The following is a 17,561-nucleotide window of genomic DNA, read 5'->3' as shown; positions in this document are numbered from 1 at the left end:
AAATCTTCCTTTTGGTTATTAGTGTTGACATGAGGAGTACCTATGTGTTTACGAAATGACAGTGGTTTGGTACCTATGCTTCAGGGATTAATGTAAAGTCGCCAGTCACTTATGCCCTTGGGCAATTTCAAAAACTTTGTCACATTTCAGGGTGATAGCAATGCTGGCAGTTAATACGCCATTGAAGATCAAGAGATAATAAAAGAGCTATCACTGTGGATATAGATGTAGGTCTCCATTGTTCGTCTAAAGTGTATCGTTTTCACCCAGGGTAAGGTGGTCAGTTCTGTACAGTATATTGTTTCAGTACAATATGCTCTTTTCTTGAAAAAATAGAAAAACACATAACCTATTACCTAAAATTATATGGTCTTTTTTAATGAAATGTTTAATGTGTGCACTATTCCCTACTGTTTTGTGATACTAGAACCTACTTTGCAACTCAGGACAGTGTGACTGCTCAAGTTTTAATAGCTATCACATCTTTATTGGTGGAATGCGATACTTGTCAGATTCAGTCAACACCAAGGCCTCTAAGATGGCTGGCTAGTCTTCTCCTCAAGTATAATAAGAAAAGTATATTCATATTTTCTTCAAGGATTATGTTCTAAATTCTGAGGAAAAGGCAAAAATTTCATATAGTTTCATATCATTTTAAAGCAGAGTATAAACACATGTCATGCTTAACAATTCTAAAGCAGTCATTTCTTTTTGTATTGGAATAGACACATGGAGGGTCCATATTGTAAGGCAGCTCACATACTTAAAACACTATGATCTTTATTTTTCTATATTTCATGCATTTAAGCACTATATAGTCATCCTATTTACACTCTATCTTCAAACATTTAAACACAACAATGAACAAAGGAAAAGCTTTTTCAGCAAGTGATACTAAAACAACTGGGTATCCAAATCTTAAAAAAAAAAAAAAAAAAAAAAAAAAAACTTTAACCCTATCTTGACACCATATAGAAAAATCACTTCTACTTCTACTTAAAGGTTAAAACCATAAAGTTTCTAGAAGAAAATACTGAGAAGATCTTTGGGACCTTGAGATAGGCAAAGATTTCTTTGTGGGGACACAAACAACACTAAGCATAAAGAAAAAAATGATAAATAATAAATCAGACTTCAGGAAAAATTAATAACTTCTGCTTTTCAAAAGACACTTAAAATTAAAAGCTAAGCCACATATTGGGAGAAAATATTTGCAGTACATACATTTAACAAAGGATGCAAATCCAGAACATACAGATAACTCCCACAACAATAAAAAGATCAATAATCCAGGGAAGCCTGGTTGGCTCAGTCTGTTAAGCGTCTGCCTTCGGCTCAGGTCATGATCCCAGGGTCCTGGGATCGAGCCCCGCATTGGGCTCCCTGCTCTGCAGGGAGTCTGCTTCTCCCTCTCCCACTCCCCCTGCTTGTGTTCCTGCTCTCACTATCTCTCTTTGTCAAATAAACAAATAAATAAAATCTTTAAAAAAAAAAAAAAGATCAATAATCCAAATAAAATTTCTCAACATTCTAACCAATTGTTTCAAATAAGAGAATACATACAAATGGCAAAAGTACATGAAAACATGCTCAGCATCATTAATCATCAAGGAAATGCAAACGAAAACCACAGTTAAGTTAGCACCCAAAACCACTAGAATAACTGTTGTTAAAAAGACTGAGAACTTCAAATGTTAGCAAGAGGTGGAACAACCAGAGTTTCCATACATCACTGATGGGAGGTGAAATAGTTCAATCACTTTAGAACACTATTTGGCAATATCATATAATACAAGGCTAACTACATATATATGTTCCAAGACCCTGCAATCCCACTCCAAGTAAAGAGAACATATGTTCACAAAAATATTGCACAGGAACATTTGTAGCAGCTTATTCATAATACAGTAACACTGAAAACAGCCCAAATGTCCATCCACAAGAGACTGGATAAACAAATTGTGACATTTATACAATGGAACACTGCTCAGCAAGAAACAAATGTAATTATTGATAAGTGCAAAAACACGGATGCCTTACTTTCAAACATACACCAATCTTAAGAAGGAAGTGTACGTAGTCTATTATTCCATTTATATAAAGTTGAAGAAGAGTCAAAGTAATCTATGACAGTAGAAAACAGAATAGTGGTTGGCAAAGGAAATGAAAATTAATGGGAAGGGGCGATAAGGAAAGCCTCTGGGCTGATGGAAATGTTCTCCATTATGCTGAGAGTACTGCTTACACAAGATTATACAATTATCAAAAGTCATCAAATTGTATACCTAAAAACTGTATTTCACTATTCATAAAATTTGCCTCAATTTTTTTAAAGTAAGCAAACCAGGCAAAGTGGAGTAAAGGAAAGAGTCTTTATTGATTTCTGCCATTGGATAAATACTGCACATACCCTTGCATAGGATTCATGAGATGATTGGTTGATCTATGATAGCATCGACAAGAGCCTGCCTATTTAGTAGATGAGGAAATACAGGTTCAAAGAGATTTAGAAATTTGCCCACAGTCACAAAACAACCAAGCAGCAGATCTGGGACTCAACCACTAGTATTTTGACTTCACTTAATGTGTCCTTTCTACTTATAATAGTAGCTCTCAAACACGTTTTACCACATTCCAGAGTAAGAACTACCATATAAACACACACACAATAAATGTTTCAAAAGGAATGTTTAACCTTAAAATATATAATTAAAATTTTGCATAAGCACATGTATTCTTTCAGGTCCAACATAGTATTTCCTCTGGTCCTGAAACAAACGCCATGTATCTTTTCACATTATAATGTCACTCAGTATGGAGAAATGTTCATAGTACAAGCTTTAAGGATCTAAGAGTACCGTAGATTTGGCACCTATTTCATGCTGATGGTGCATCATAGCTTCACTGATTAGAACAAAAGTGGTAAATTCCTATATTGATGGTAGAATCACAAATTCAAGGGGGAAAGTATATCAAGAAAGTGGCAATGGTCAACGAAGTTGTATATGCCAAGTCAATAAGAACTGTCAAAGGAAAAAGTAGATGCATGCAATGGATTTGGGATAAGGAAGACTCAGGTTTAAAGACAGTCTGAGAAAAAGAGTAGGGATTAATTTGACAATTTTATGATATGAGATGTAGTTTTGTATAAGGATGTTCCATGTAGCGCTAAGAAAGGGAGCAAGGTGGAAGCAGAGGGATTGGAAAACAGAGATGATGGAGCAGTCTAGGAATCACATTGTAATTTAAAGTGAGCAAAAGAAACAATAATGCCTGGCTGTCATTGTCCTGTTAGTTTAGAACTATTAGTGTCTTTATTTTACACATGAGGAAAAGAGGCATATAGAGGTGAAAGAAACTCACCCAAAATAATACAGATCTTTAACTATAAGAATAAAATTGGAACCTAGGGAGTCTAGTTCCAGTATCTATGCTGTTAACCCCTACACTTAAATGCCTCTCTCACCCATATATGTTAAACCATATAAAATTGCTGTTTTTAGGTTAAAATGATTAAATGTTTTTTATTTCTTATAGTTTAACAAATTACTCTTCGCTCTCCTCCTCTGTGAAGTCAAAGTTCTTCAAAGAGTTTTCCAGCCTCATTCTCTCGTAGCCTTACTATTCAGTACTCAACGTGAAGAAAGTTGAGATTTTCTTCAAATCTCTCGATTTGTTCTTCTTTGCCAAATCCATTAGAAATGTATATAGTAGCAATGTCCACAATAGCCAAAATATGGAAAGAGCCCAGATGTCCATCGATGGATAAGGAGATAAAGATGTGATATATATATCTCACATATATATAATGGAATATTATTCAGCCATCAAAAAGAATGAAATCTTGCCATTTGCAATGACATAGATAGAACTAAAGTGTACTAATGCTAAGCAAAATAGGTCAGAGAAAGACAAATACCATATGATTTCACTCATACGTGGAATTTAAGAAATAAAACATAAATATAGGAGAAGGAAAGGAAAAATAAGATAAAAACAAAGAGGGAGCAAACCATAAAAGACTCTTAACTATAGGGAATCCGCTGAGGGTTGCTGAAGGGGATGTGGGTGGCAGGATGGGGTAATCGGGTGATGGGCATTAAGGAGGGCACTTGTTGTGATGAGCACTGGGTGTTGTATGTAAGTGATGAATCACTAAATTCTACCCCTAAAACTAATAATACACTGTATGTTAACTAACTTGAATTTAAATTTTAAAAAAATGTTTAATCTTTGTTTTAATTAGCCTAACTGCAGCACTTGAAAATATTAACCAAATCCTTCATCATCACAATAGTCTATTTACCTGGCGCTGAATCTACTTGATCTTTCCTACCTGTATTCTAGGAAACCCCTTTCAGTCAACTTTGCAGACTACTTTTCTTCTGTCTCTCCTTAAATGCTGACACTCCTTGGGGTTTTATCCTAAATCTCCTTCCTGTTGTACTCCATATGCTCTCCCCCTAGGTGAGCTCTTTTACTCCCAAGGTCAACTGTCACCTATATGCTAATGAAATCATTACAGGTAGCACGATCTTACTCCAAACTCAACTCTTCAAGTGCGTTTTCATGTGTATGTATGTATGTATATGCACCTGAACTCAGCATTAACCTCCTTTTAAGTCCTATCTTAATAACTGATACCACCATTTCGAAGGAGCAACCCAGACCACAGCCTGGACCACCCTTTACTTTTCATCCCCTCTATACAGTCTGAACCTTTATATATTTTACTTGCTAAATTTCTATTAGTCATGTCCACTTCACATCTGCACTCTCATCTGAATTCAGGCCACCATACCTTCTCTCCTGGATTGCTGCTTTAGCTATCCGATGGCCTACCCACGTCTTGTATCTCTTGATTCCATTCTCCAATACTGCAGCCACCTTGTGCTTTAAATGAAACTCTGATATCACACCTGCCCTTTTTAAAACCTTTAAATGATTTTACCATTGCTTTTGGCATAAACCCAAACTTCTTAACACAGTAGTTTACAGGATATGTGTACTAAGCCTCTACCATTTTCTTTACACCCACTTTTCTTGATGCTTTCTCTTTTACTGTATTTTCCAAATATACTTAATCTTTTGGATCTCTGGACCCAATCCCAAAGGTGAGGGGATGGGGTGGGGGTGGGAGTTCCCTCCCATACAGCACAAGCAATTCTGACACTATAACCAGAGATTATATCAGATTCCACAGGTTAGGGTTTCAATCCTACAAGATTGTCCCCTCCCCACTTCAGACACCAGTTGTAGGCCCAGGTTGTTACCTGTACTTCTGGCTGATCAGTTATAGATTGGGGATTCCAATCATCCCTTCCTTGAACTTCCGATGCCAGTTGCAAATTTTGGTTGCTACCTGCACTTCCAACAAACTGTATGTAAGCAGAATTCTCATAGCCTCCTCGAGTTTGATTAATTTGCTAGAGCAGCTCACAGAACTCACAAAAACATCATAGTTATTAGATTACCAGTTTATTACAGAGGATATAACTCAGGAACAGCCAGATGGAAGAGATGCATAGGGCAAAGTGTGGGGAAAGGGCGAGGAGCTTCCACGCTCCTTCTGAGCTCAGTGCTCTCCCAAATTTCCATGAGTTCACCGACCAGGAAGCTCTCTGATCCACTCCTTTAGGGTTTTTATTGAAACTTCATTACATGCATAAATCATTGGCCACTGGCAATTGATTCTACGCCCCCCCTTTTTCTTTCTGGAAGGGTCAGTGGGGATGGAACTGAAAGTTATAACCCTCTAATCACAGGGCTGGTTCTCCTGACAACCAGCCCCCACCCTCAGGTGGGTTTGAAAAGTCACTTCACTAACATAACAAAAGACACCTTTATGGCTGTACTAAGGAAATTCCAAAAGTTTTAGGAGCTCTGTGCCAGAAACAGGGAAGAAAACCAAATATGTATTTCTCATTATAAATCACAATATCACACTTAACTTATACTTATTCAAATAAATGTTCTCTTTCTTTTCGGGCTTTGGAGGTATATTTCCAGATCCTTCTTCACTGAATACTGTCCATATGCTACTTATTTGTTAGACCTCAACTAACATGCCCCTGTCTACTGAAGACTTTGATGACTTCTGTAGACTCCTTTAGGTGCCCTACCCAGCACTCCTAAAGCATCATCTATTTACTTTATCATTGCATTTTGCAGATGCTATGGAAATTATTTATTTAATTGCCTATAACTCTCTTTTTTCTATTATTTATTCACGAGAGACAGAGAGAGAGAGAGAGAGAGAGAGAGGCAGAGGCAGAGGGATAAGCAAGCTCCCTGCGGAGCTGGGAACACGATGCGGGGCTCAATCCCAGGACCCTAGAATCATGACCTGAGCCACACAGGTGCCCTTATTTAACTGCCTATAACTCTTGTTACCTCCTCAATCTAAATAAGTCTCAGACGGTAATATAGAGCACAGATAATAAAAACAAGTGAACCAAATCTGTACTGCTTTTCATTGATTACCTATGTCTAGTATATGCTTAACATGCACACACGTATTTTACTTATTTTACTCAAAGAGAAACCATTTGGCTTATTGCAACTTATTCCAAACAGTTATCACTTCCATCTAATTCCATTAAGTGGCTTTTAATTATCATAATGCTTTACTAGATTTTCCTTATGTGGATATGATATAATTTCCAATCTTTCACTAATTTCAGAATACTAGCTTAATGCACAGCCATATATCATCCCAATGTCTATTCCAAAACAATATCATATAATAAAATGCCATCTGCCTCAGCACACCAAATGTTCTTTCATCTTCACACAATTCCTTAAAGGCCTCCTCTTCCACCAGATCTTAGATGGATAAAAAGGCAGCTGCTAGGTTTTTTTTTTTCCTTCCAGAAAGAAAAGCTTAGACTATCTAGAGACATGGATGGTACTTAATTCAATTTAACACTCGTTTAAATTTCCCACTTAAATAATATTTACAAGCCTAAAAACATATAAGAAATGTATTCTATTACGTATTCATCCATCTACTGTTTGCATTTTATAGTGTTTCATACAATGAGTGTATTGCTGCATGTAAATCAAATTTCTAATCAATCAAATTCCTTAAATTTCCTGGAGAAAATTATTTTAAAGGAAATAATAAATTCTATAGTAACAGGTATTTAATGCCTCTAAAACTTATTCAAACCATGTTCTTGGTATTCCCTTAAACAAGTAATATTCTTCAATATTGTTTAATGCTTCAATGTTTGATGGTTGCTTTTTGACAGTCTTTTATATTATAATTGAACATTTATATAATCTCTGACTTCCTGCTTAAAAAAAACTAAATTGAGTATGCTACCTTCTAATCTGCCTCTTTATCTTCCCCCATAACATAGGTGCAGTATTACCTGCCTTTGGGATATAACGCAAGGGCCTGAGCCAGGGTGTAAGTTCAAAAAAGACGCTATTATTTTAGTCATCTCTCTATTCTCAAATTAACAAATTTCTTCTCCTTCAGCCACTTTACTGAGTTTCTGTCACAGAGGCTCCCTCTTCTGAGTTGTAGCCAGGGCCCATCATTTTCTGACATACAATTCTATGAACTGCTAAAAATATCTACACTCTAGAGAAAACACATTCATTCTGCTTTTCTGTTAGAAGAGTAAAACCTAATCTTTAATATTTTAAAGGAAATAGGCATCAATTGTCCCATTTCTGATAACAGTGTAATAATACCAACCAATCTGTTTCAAAGTTATTAAATCCTAAAACCTCGGAACCTATAGATAACATTTTAATCAAGCCATGTTGCTGAGTTATCTGTTTCTGACCACATGTGAAATCTGCCCACTTCCAAATTTTAAACAAAACCAACACCGCCTCAAGACACCAAGAGAGGACCTATCGCTGTTCTTCCTCCCTAGAAGAATTCGGCAAATGTAAGCAGTTCTCTAAAAAACACGGAAAGAAAAATGCCTCAGCAAATCACATAAAGTTCTCCAATCACTTTTTGGATTCAAAAAGAAAAAAAAAAGTGGAAAATGTTCTCTTGTTCCTTGCCACCTCATCACCAAACTCCCTCAGAAACCACAGTCAATATAAGACATTCAGAAAATTGAGGCTATCTAGTAATCTTTAACCTAATTCTGTACTTCGGAAAATTTCCCCATTTATAAATTTACCAACCTTTTATATACTATACTTATGTAACAATATTGTGAAATAATTCATCCAATACTTGCATTCAGGAACCTATTTCAGAAGTTAATGGCAACAACCATGCTGATCTCCTAAGCATATTTTGCATATTATTGCATATGTTCCTTCAAAGCCTGACTAAAATTGTGTCTCTTTCACAAGAGGCAGTATGGTGCAATGGTTACACATGATCTCTGGGCAAGACAGCCTGGGGTTCAGATTTACAACTTACTTGCTGTGTGACTTGAGATAAATTGACTTCCCTAATTATTCATGTTTCTCATTTGTAAAACAAGGATGATGGTCATAACTATCACGTAGGATTGGTGGATGGATTAATTGTGGTAATGCACGTAAAACATCTAGTACAGTGCCTGACAAAGGAGTAATCTCCCAATAAATGTTGATAGCAATGACGATGATGAAGAAGAATCTATGATAACCATGACCAACAAGAGTCATGAATCCCCATGGTATCATTGGTCTGTAAAACCTAGCAGATCTTCCCATGCACTGCTATTTGTAGCTTATGTATATATTGCATCTCCCACAGATTATTCAAAAACCAATAAACTAAACATCTAATACCTCTTCAAACACCAACAGCATGTACTGTAGACAACTAGTACCAACACACGTTAAAGTGCATGTGTGATTATATGGTTCGATGTAGTAGAATCCTAATCCAATGGGATTCATCCCCCAAACCGTAGCTAAACTATAAGGCTATCTATAGTAAACGGCCTAAAAATTTGTCATTCTGGTGTTCTCAAATGTTTATTACCTCTCTCTACTGCAAAATCTTTTTGGAAGTAGTGCTCAAGAGACAAAGGTAAGCAATGGAGGATATGCTACAAATGACTTGCTTCCCAAAATAGTTAATAATGATTGAGCAACAGGAGGCTTGGCTATGACTTCTCAAGTTTTTAACAAACAAAACATGCAATCATGTTTATTAACAAAACATACAATATTGAGAAAATGAAGGAGTCACATAGCACAGGTATTTGCTAACAATTTGTGAAATCAGTTACCAACAGTAGGCTATTATTTTTAATAGATCAATTTCCATATCACACTTATTTTATTGAAATTAACCATTTTTGTGAGAAAAAGGATCATATTTCAATGTCTGAATATATTAAATCTCTGTTTACAGCTTTAAAAAATAAACTGGTGTCAGAATATAATTTCAATTAAAACACATTTCTTATATATTCAGACAAAAAAAGGAGATCAAATCAGGTTGTTCAAACAAGTAAGGGTATAAGAAAAGTGGGCAATACAATAAAGTTATTCCCAAGGGTTTCTAAAAACTACCTCTAAAACTTCTTCCCCTTCTACAGCTGCTATGGGAACAAAGAGCTTCAATCTAGATTGTATACTTAAACAAAAACTAAGAATAATGATCAGACCTCACTTCGTTCTCAGTTTCATGTACCCTGTCACAAAGTCTCTTTGAAAATAAGATAAAGAAAAATATTGCTCCCATTATCCAGATGGGTTTATCCTGGTCATGCTCATTTGTATATATCTAGTCAATGAAATATGAATGTACAATGCTTAACAGGCATTCACAAGAAAATTTTATTTTTTAAAAAGATTTATTTGAGAGAGAGAGCGCGTGTGCACGCACGTGAGGGGGGGGGGAGATTGAGAACCAGGGAAGGAGGGGGTGAGGCAGAGGGAGAGAGAGTCTTACACAGACTCTACACTGAGCACAGAGCCCCCTCAGGGCTTGATCTCCTAATCCTGAGATCACAACCTGAGCCGAAACCAAGAGTCAAACGCATTTAACTACGCCACCCAGGTGCCCCTCACAAGAAAATTTTATAAAGAAATAAATTAAAATACACAAATGAGTAGGGACTGAATATTATATATGAAATAAACATAGAAGACATTGTGAAAGTGAGCCCAGATATATGCTTCTTTATTCATGTAAGCCTCCATTATAACCTCACACACTGCACATAAGCACACTCCTCCACAGCTGTGCAAGAATTATTAACCTTATTCTTTGTTAATTTTTTCCAGTACTACCTACAGGAACCAGGGAAGGAGGCTACTTGATAACGCCTATTTCGCAAACACAAGTGTAATGCACCAGGACCCCAGAATGGAGCCTTGATGTCCAAAACAGCACACAATCTCAAAAATTTTGAGCCTCTCCTTGTGAAGAAGTTTCAAGGCCCATTCAGTATCTGTCCTAACCCACACATACCTGGCTAGCCCCGTAGTCCTTAGACTCAACAAAGACAAGGCAGATTTTGGACCAGCCCCCTGCCTTCTCGTTGGGCTACTCTTCTGAGAATAAACTTTCTCTGCTTTAAACCCGGTGACTTAGAGATTGGCTTACTGTGCATCAGACACACAAATCTGACTTCTGGGTTCAGTAACAAAAGGAGGAAAAAACAAAGCTGGCTGGCTAGGTACCACAAGACCCAGGAATGAGATGGGAATAGTTTCCTTAGCTTTTCTTGTGCCTCAGATGCATCAAAATGGGTACTTAAGCTGGCAAACCAGAAAAGTCAACAGAAGCAGACAAAAAGAAAAAAAGAAAAAAAAAAAGCCTCAAGAGAAGCCTGCTAGCCCAAGAACTAGAAAGACAGCAACCTAGCAAGACAGAAAACTTTTAGACAAACATCCTTCTCCAGCCAAATAATACAGAAAGAAAGAAGAAAAACAAAACAAAATAGTGTCTCATGCTCACCTCTGTCAAGAAAGGTTAAGTAGAGGAGCCTAGACTTCCAACCTCACCCAACTGTAAAGAGATCCGTTTTTCCCCTCTGGCTGGAGTCAGAAAAGACTAGATAAGGAATAGGGACTTCACTTCTGCCCACAGTAAGGATGTGTCCTGCAGTGGCCGGAGAGGCCACGGGGAAATTCTGGACTTCTCCCTTAATGAACAGTAACAAGGCGCCCTTCTCCCTCCAAGCCAGGGTGGTGTCAGAGGTCTCATTCTGCTGGAATTTTCTTCATGCTCCAGCAGGAGTGAGGCTTCCCCACCCCTACTGGTGTCCCTAGAGCCCCATGTAGGAAGCAGTAACACGGTGTGCCTCCCCCTCCTGGCCAGAATGGTGTGGATGGATGCCTAGTGGGGAAGCTGGACTTTAACCTCCACCTGCAGGTGTCAAGGTAATGCCCCCTTTCCAGCTGCTGGCCTGGTATTAGAGGAGGCCTTCCAAAAGAGAATATTATTAAAAAGTGTGACATGGTCAAACTTTGAGTGAATCACTCTGGCAAGCATAGCTGGGGAGGGGAGAAGACAGATAAAGGGTGGTAATGATAAGAAACAGAGAAGAGTAAAACCAGAAGTATGATAGTGCCTGGAAACCAAAGGGAAAGCCAAGAAATTGAAAAAAAGACCAACAGTGGAAACTGCAGCCAAGAAACCTGGTGAGAGGTCAGAAAGATTTTATTGGATTTGGCAATTAGGAGACGATCCGGTCTCCAGGTCACTGGTTTTAGGACAATGATGAGGACAGAAGCCAGAATGAAGAGTTTTGAAGAGGTTAACTGAGAAAGTGAGGCAGCCAGTTAAAACTAATATTATTGGAAACTTGAAGGAAACAAGGGAGTATTTTTTTTAAAGATTTTATTTATTTATTTGACAGAGAGAGACACAGCGAGAGAGGGAACACAAGCAGGGGAAGTGGGAGAGGGAGAAGCAGGCTCCCCGCAGAGCAGGGAGCCTGATGTGGGACTTGATCCCAGGACCCTGGGATCATGACCTGAGCCGAAGGCAGTCGCTTAACCGACTGAGCCACCCAGGTGCCCAGCAAGGGAGTATTGAGAGAGATTATTTTGGTTACTTTTGGTGAGTTAAAAAAATATTTTAATTTTTTCTAAGTTATTCAGATTGGATCAATTACAGGCTGCTGCAATAAAAGTGGAGAGGGAGGAGGAAAGTGGAGATAGGGATGAAGAAGGGATGGAACTATGGAACAAGTCTGGAGGACGTGATGAGCATTAGGGTCAAGGATACTGGTGTACAAGTCAGCCTAGAACAAAAAAAAAAAAAAACATTTCACCATCTGGGAATGAAGGACAGTAAGGAGGATTATGGAGGTTTTTAGATGATGGGAGGTTGAAAAATGTCAGAAGAGATATATCCATTTCCTACTAAAACAGAGGATGAAATCAGTTGCCAAGAGTGAAGGACGTGTGGGTTTATGAGGGGGTCTGAGGAGGTTTGGAATTACCCTGGAAAGACACAGGACAAGGGCTAACCAAGCTCAAGTAAAACACTGAGAGTGACCATTGCGAACATAAGGGAACATGATATTTTAAAAACTCTGATTGGAATAATTTTTCATAAGATAATTTATTTCATAATTTGGTCTATAAGTTCAAATTTCACTCAGCAGTGATCCAAAGAGTAAAGGCAGTGCTTATTTTCTTACAAAGCCAAGCTTCAAGTTGAGGTCAAGTCCACAATGCCATTAAAATGTTAAAGAAAATCTTAAAAGCATCATCTTGTATTTATGTAATTTCTGTTTATATTTGTATAAAAAATCTATTTAAGTTTGCATAAAAACTGCTTATATTATCACAAACAGAATTTTTTTAACCTTAAAATAACCATGGGTGGTAGATACAACTTTTCCTGTTTTACAAATGAAGAAAAGGAGAATCAGAGAGGAGATAAACGACATATCCCATAAATTCACAGTAGACAGAAGTGTCAACACTCTGTCCCAAGTGTTTTGTTTGCTAAAGCAGAGTTTTTCCACTGTATCATAAATGTGTCCTAATTGAAAATCAAAAATATCTTGAAATTATTTTTTTGGCCAATTTTTATTTTTTATTTAAGAAACAAATCAGATTATCCCAAATGTATTAGGAGAAAAAAGGGGTTACATTAATCAAAAGGAAAGTCACATGACTACTATTTTTTTTATCAGAAGCTAGTTTTAGACATTATACCAATACCTTTCCTTAATTTAAGAACTCTCTATGCTTTGTGGAAAATACTTTGAGGAATACAACCTAATTAAATAATGATCCTTACTGAGAACCCACATGTAGTTAAGTCACTGCAAGTCAGCATTTGTGATAAATATCATTCCCTGTTTCTCTCATGGTTTTAAAAGTTCATCTAAATCTGCAAACATGAAGGCCAATCCTAGATGGAAGGCCACGCTTTTCAACCAAATTTTAAAATAGCACCTAATACTCGTAAAAAAAACCATTTTAACTGTTGGGATATTTGGCAATATTTGACTTCCTCATTTGATCAGTCAACCAAAACAACGATGAATCTACCAATATTTGTAAAGAAGTCAGGTTAGGAAATCTTGCATACTAGAGAACTTTGTAATTCTAATTAAGTCTGGGACTACAAAGAAACTATACCTCATCTAGTCCAATTCCTTAATTTCAGAGACAAGGAAACGGGGCTTGGGGAGAAGGGAAGTTTATCAACATTCTGTTTAGGCAAAAGTGGCATTAAAATCCAGGTATCTGGATTCACAGTCTAGTGCACTTCCCAGAAGTAGCATAGATATAAATAACCTTATCTAATTTCATCTGGCAAGCAAATTCAGAGGCTGAGTGGAACTTTAAGGATCATGCTGAGTTTGCTGTTTTATCATATTCAAAAGCACCTTCCATTAACAAATGGATAATTAAACAATATTATAGTCACAGGAGGAAAATTATTTTAATTAATCAAACATATTATAAGCACTCTTCAAACCACATTATTCAAGATCTTTTCTAAGTAACAATCAAAGATATAAAATGTATGGGCTCTTCCCTTAGCTTTCACAGACTCTTACCTACTGAAAACACATAGCAGAAACAAGTGAAATAAAACAAATTACAATAAAAATAACAAAATAATCAACAAAACAGTACTTTTAATGCCATGGCCTTATGAAGTAATTGCAGTTGAGCGCTGATTTGCATTTATCGCCAATCAAAAATGCAAAATAAATCACTGTGAAAGCTCATAGGTTTACATCACTGACCTTATATATATATTAGCTTCCAGAAAATCATTCTGAAGAACTGAATCATCTGGATCATTTTTACTGCTCACTCTTGAAACTGTCTGCACAGTACTGACTGAAATGTACTTCAGTGTGCACCTTCTCTCCAAATGAATATCTATGTCAGGTTTATTTATAGCCACTGCCTTCAATCAGTGCATTTCCAGGTAAGAGAAATAAAATCATCTCAACATATTCTCCCATAGAGATCTGAAACAAAACCTGGAAATCTTGGCAAATGGCCTTTGAAAAAACAATGAAAGATCTATAATGTAAAATGTACATTAAGATTTGTTAGAGATTCCAAAGGACACTCACCTTACACTCTTCAGTAAGTACACATAAAGAACTTCAGGTACAAAAAAGAATTAATGTAAACCTTATGCATCTTTTTTGCATATCTTTTTATATACTCCAAGATTATAATCATCACCTCCTCCATTCTCTTTTCCACATTATGATTTCTCTGAAATTTGGACACCTCTCTTTGTTTCTTACTTAGATGTTTTTCTATTTTGGAGCTTTTTCCTCCTAATTCTTTACAAAAGCAGGACATGCTTCCCCCTACTGGGAAAAAATTAAATTACAAGGTACATTCAAACATGTTCCTAAGGATCAAGAAATCAAGTTTCTGGGAACGATAGAACGTTAAGGAACCAAGGGCACAGCCTTTTCTTACTGTTTCACCAGCCGCAGAAATACTTATGCACTCTACTAAGAGTTTCTCATCTGCATTTCTTTAGTTTTGAAACGTACACCAAATGCTGATTTGTAGCTAACAAGCTCTTAGAACACTAACTTCTCATCAATGACTGATGAATTAATCATTGAGCCTGCTGTCCCAAAGAGAACTCCAATTAGCAGGTCAGAGAAAATGATCAATTCGTAACTTTTTTTTTTTTTTTCATTTTAAAGACGTTATCAGCGTAATAAAGACACTTCTGGAATATATATTGAAATAAATGATTTCAGAAAGCTTAATTGCATTTTAAATCATTTTGAACAATCTTAAGCATTTATTAACTCATTAATTTTCAATATTCCTATTATTTTATGCAATTATCTTTATTTTCAATAAACTAGAGGGAGAGTTTAATTTTTAAATTGAGTTTACTTTTCAACTTAATTTCTATTATTTTCATTCAGTAACCAAGAAAGTAGTAGGCATAATTGCTTTTTACCTTTCCAAATCCTCTAGAAAATCAACTTCTTCCCTGAAAAGCAGTTTAGCTGTTTCACACATTCGAGATTTTGATTATAAATCTTTTCTTAATTGTTTAGTATGCAAAAACAAAAAAAATACCTTGCATTGCATTGTTGTTATAAATTATAAATAAAATATTTAAACAAACCAAGTGGTTATTTGAATCTTACATGGAGGATTACAATTTTTCCTTCCATGTACAACTAGGTCTCAAAAAAGAAAACATTTCTTTTAATGCGGAAGGGCCAAGGAAGAGGAAGTTGTCACTTTTAGTTTTGCTATAGGTAAGTCCATAACAACCTAAGCTACAAAACTGCACTGTAGTCAATTTAATGATGAAGCAATTCATTATTAATGAAGGATTCATTAAAAAAAATCTGGAGTTGTTTTTAAAAAGGCATGTGTAGATTACTACAGATATTGTATCTTTAGCAGATAGATGGCATTATTTCAAGATGAATGGAGTAATTGGGCTAATATTTCTGTCATACAGAAGTTTGTGTGTGTGTGTGTGTGTTTAAACAATCTTTCAAAGCAACGCAAAAGACAAGATATATGTGTTCCTCTGGGAATGAAATCTCATTTAACATTACAGGTACACAAAAGAAAATGCACACTTGGTAAAACAGTTGATCAATTGTGGAGTGGTCTCAGGGGCCAGTATCTCTCAGAGTACCCAATCATCACACTTCAAATAATTTGATAAGCACTTTAGCCTTTACCACATTTACAAACATTGACGAACATGCATAGTTTTAATCTAGGTTAATTCTAAGACTTTCCATAGGAAAGGCTGTAATTAGATAAAGGGTATCAAAATCCCTTCCCAAATGCAGAAAAAAAAAAAAATGCTGATTTGTATCTAAGAAGCTCTTAGAACACTACATTGATCACCATTTACTTCCAAACTGATTTCCCTTTCCTCTGCAAAGTGAAAATATCCCTGTTGACCGCGCTACACTTTATGGTTTCTCCATCAATGATCCTAACAGGTCACATCACTACTGCCATTACATCTCATAGCTTTGGTCTTCCCCAAATTAAGACGTAGAGAAGGAGCACTGCTGCCTGCCCCAAGAACGGGCTCTGTCCGCCCGAGCTCTGAAGCGAGCATCTTCAGGGGGACAGTTTCTGCGAAGGAGACAGGCGTCCCTCCCCAACTTCACTCCCCTAACCAAGCCTCCGGTGAGAAGGGCGGCCAGAGGTTTGTGCCCATCTTTGGGGGCAAGTCCTACCTTCCGCCAAAAGGCGCGATGCATGCACAAAAGATGGGTCCAAGCTATCTTTCTCTGCCATCAGCTCAGGCAGATATTTCTCCTCTTCCATAGCGCGGACTTCGAACCGTCCCCGGGCGAAGCGCAAGGTTCCGCTCGCTCGGACGCAGGGTCGCCAGGCAGCGACTTGCTCGCGCGCTGCTCCGCCTCCGCCGCGGCGAGGGGATCTCCGCGCGTCCTCACTGGCCCATGCACCAAGCGGCTGCGACTCCCGCCGTCGGGCTGCCCGGCCCCGCGCCCACACCTGCCGGTCCCTTCCGTCGTCCCTCTCTCGCGCGCGGAGCCCCAGCTCACACCAGCGGCCTTAACTGGAGAGGCGGGAACAGGGCGCGTCCCACCTCCGCCAGCCACTCATTGGTGGTGGCGCCACGAGAGGCCGGGCCCCCGCGAAGGCTGCAGACCCTCATTGGGCCGCGCCGCACGTCGGATCGCCTGACTGGCAGGAGGCAACTGCAGAGGGGAGGGGAGCGCAGAAGGTGCAAACCTTTCTTCTTGCAGCCCAAGCTTTCCCTGGTTATTAGGCATGCCCAGTTGCGTGGAGCACTCTGTCTTCTGCTGAGGTGCGGAGAAAGGAGAGAGCGGGAAAAGCACCCGTTTAGCAGAGGAGCTTGGGTCCAAGGCAGCAGGGGAGATGGAGATGAAGAGTGAGTGGCTGAGGGAATGAGGAAGCACCAGGGAAAGTACCAGGAAGGTAGACGGGACTTCACCTGCGTCCCTAAGGTACAGGTGTCCCCTCTTCATCAGGCAGCTCAGACGCACTCCAGTGTGCAAGAATCAGCAGCGCACCCGATCTGGAAATATCATGAAGACTGCATGTGATCGGCGGCTGATATTTCCAATGAGCCTGACCTACATCCTGGGGACGCAGTAAGATGTTCATTGATAAACAAAGCGGCTCTGGGGCGATATTGTACAGCAACA

At 38.0% G+C, this 17,561-nt stretch overlaps 1 protein-coding gene across 2 annotated transcripts in view; it reads right to left on the bottom strand.

The window, feature by feature from the left end:
* The window catches only part of KHDRBS2 (KH RNA binding domain containing, signal transduction associated 2), a 561,940-nt gene extending 545,248 nt beyond the window's left edge, over positions 1-16,692 (bottom strand). For both annotated transcript variants that reach the window (XM_021692046.1, XM_021692047.1), the window contains exon 1: positions 16,602-16,692. In XM_021692046.1, the coding sequence (XP_021547721.1) occupies positions 16,602-16,692 (91 nt within the window). The remainder of the gene's footprint in view (positions 1-16,601) is intronic.
* Positions 16,693-17,561: the final 869 nt, after the last annotated feature.

This window comes from Neomonachus schauinslandi, chromosome 8 (genome assembly GCF_002201575.2).
Source record: "Neomonachus schauinslandi chromosome 8, ASM220157v2, whole genome shotgun sequence".
Classification (NCBI taxonomy): domain Eukaryota; kingdom Metazoa; phylum Chordata; class Mammalia; order Carnivora; family Phocidae; genus Neomonachus; species Neomonachus schauinslandi.
Note: the sequence above shows the minus strand (reverse complement) of the source record. Positions and strands in the feature narration are given on the sequence as shown.